Source organism: Eubalaena glacialis, chromosome 16 (genome assembly GCF_028564815.1).
Source record: "Eubalaena glacialis isolate mEubGla1 chromosome 16, mEubGla1.1.hap2.+ XY, whole genome shotgun sequence".
NCBI classification, from domain to species: Eukaryota; Metazoa; Chordata; class Mammalia; order Artiodactyla; family Balaenidae; genus Eubalaena; species Eubalaena glacialis.
In genome coordinates this window covers 28,426,413-28,428,632 of record NC_083731.1, presented here as the reverse complement: position 1 = coordinate 28,428,632, position 2,220 = coordinate 28,426,413, and the positions used below count along the sequence as shown (strand labels likewise).

Below are 2,220 nucleotides of genomic sequence, written 5' to 3'. Positions count from 1 at the left end.
CTCCGCTTTCCTTCCCCCGACTCCCCACTCTCACAAATGCTCCCTCTTCTCCCCCCGCCCTTCTCTCCGGTGTCCACACCCGGCACCCCAGTCCTCTAGGCTGGGGAGGGTAAGGGCAGGGAGAGCAGAGAGGAGGTGGAGGCGAGCGCTCGAGGAGGGACTCCCCAAATGCAAGCAGGACAACGGACACTCTAAATCCGGGGGGAAACAGGCCCGGGGAAAGCCCCCTGAAATGCCCCTTCGGCTCCCCGCTCTGCCCCGCCCGGTACCTCCCATCCCCCTCAGTAAGTGGCGGAGAATTTCATCCGCTTCTGCTTCTGTCTCTGGTTGCAAAACCACACCCGCACCACGTTCTTTTTGAGGTCCAGTTTCTCGGCGATAGCGGCGATCTTCTCGGACGAGGGCCGGGGCTGTACGGCGAAGTAGGCCTCGAGCGAGCGCTTCTCGGGCGCGGCGATGGAAGTCCGCTTGCGCTTCTTCTCGCCACCGTTGAAGAGCTCGGGCTTGTTCATTTTCTCGCGCTGCGCGCCCTCGGCTTCCTCCAGCCACGCCTGCAGGATGGGCTTGAGCGCGATCATGTTGTTGTGCGAGAGCGTGAGCGACTCGAACCTGCAGATGGTGCTCTGGCTGAGCGAGCCCACGCCCGGGATCTTGAGGTTGGCCAGCGCCGAGCCCACGTCGGCCTGCGTCACACCCAGCTTGATGCGCCGCTGCTTGAAGCGCTCGGCGAACGCCTCGAGCTCGCGCGGGTCCGTGTCCGAGTCGCAGATGGACGCCAGGCCCGCCGCGCCCACCACGGCCGCCGCCGCCGACGCCGCCGCCACCTGCCCGGCCGCCGCCGCCGCCGCCGCCGCCGCTGCCGCGCCGTGGTGCGCCGCCGCCGCCACCAGCCCTGGGTGCGGCAGCCCCGACGGCATGTTCATGGCGGCCGCCGCCGCCGGGTGCGACAGGTGGCCCAGGCCGTGCATGTGCGGATGCGGATGCGCCGAGCCGCCCAGCAGCCCGCCGCCCGGGCCCCCGCCGCCGCCCCCCGGGCCGCCGCCGCCCGGGCCGCCGCCGCCCCCGGGGCCGCCACCGCCTGGGCCGCCGCCGCCCCCCGGGCCGCCTCCGCCCCCCGGGCCGTCGTGGGCGCCGCCGCCGCCGCCCGCCGCGCCCGCGCCGCCCGCGCCGGCCATGAGCGCGAGCGAGGGCGACGAGATGTGGTCCAGCAGGTCACCGGGTTCGAGCGCCTGGTGGTGATGGTGGTGGTGGTGGTGATGCGCCAGCGGCACGGTGGACGTGGACGTGCATGGCACGCTGTTCATCGTGTGGTACGTGGCATCCGGCTTGAACGGGTGGCTCTTGCCCTGGGACACGGCGATGTCCACCGCCGCCAGCGCCTCGGCCCGCGCCAGCAGCGTTTCGTCTAGGCTGGCGAAGAGGTTGCTCTGCAGCTGCAGGCGACACAAACCAAACCAAAAAAAAAAAAAAAAACCACAAAACCAAAAAAAGCAAAAACACAGAACAACCACACACACAAGCCGGAAAGCACGACAAGCAAAAGGCAAACACAAAGCAAGCAAAATAATAACGACGAGGGTGGGGATAGTGGAGACCGGGAAAGACAGAATAGGGACACATTGGGGACGAGACAGGGGGTCAGATGAGAAGGGACGGGAGTGTGAGGAGAGGGGCAGATGCGGAGGAGAGGGGGACACAGGAACACATTCCGGGGACGGGCGTGGGAGACGGAGAAGGAGGGAGAAAGAAGTGCAGATGTAACTCGCAGCTGGGGACCCGTGTCACGCACCCAAACACGCACAGAGACCGCCTTTCCAAGGCATGAAATTAACAGGAAAGAGTGGAGGGAAGTCGAGACTCATGGCCCCAGCGCTCCCCGCTCCGATCGCCGGCGCCCGACACGGAGGCAGAGGCGACGGGAACACGACACTAAGCGCCACTGTACAAAGCCTGCCTCGCAGCGGGACTCTTCTAAAACTCCCTGCCCGCAAATCCCCGCACCGGGACCTGTACACACATCAGCACCCGACATGCAGCGTCTCGGAGACGGGGAGGGGGCGGGCGCGCGGGCCGGGTCCGCGGGCATGGGGCGCTTACCGGCGGCGTGGGCAGGCAGGCCCGCCGGATGGCCTCGGAGCTGGAGTGCAGCGACGGGTACTTGTGCTCAGGGAGGGTGGGATGCATGGCAAAGTGAGGCTGCTTGCTGTTCATGGACATCAT

General features: G+C 67.3%; 1 protein-coding gene across 1 annotated transcript; it reads right to left on the bottom strand.

The window, feature by feature from the left end:
• Positions 1-281: 281 nt before the first annotated feature.
• POU4F1 (POU class 4 homeobox 1) lies at positions 282-2,220 on the bottom strand. The gene is made up of 2 exons (XM_061171004.1): positions 2,098-2,220; positions 282-1,433 (listed from the first exon to the last, which is right to left on the bottom strand). Exons 1-2 carry the CDS (start codon positions 2,218-2,220, stop codon positions 282-284), a joined length of 1,275 nt encoding a protein of 424 aa, XP_061026987.1.

Bases quoted from the DNA above. Each gene is read 5' to 3' on its own strand.
- POU4F1 (XM_061171004.1), bottom strand. From the start codon at position 2,220: ATGATGTCCATGAACAGCAAGCAGCCTCACTTTGCCATGCATCCCACC. The intron at 1,434-2,097 runs GTAAGCGCCCCA...TGTCGCCTGCAG, and splicing joins CCTGCCTGCCCACGCCGCCG to CTGCAGAGCAACCTCTTCGC.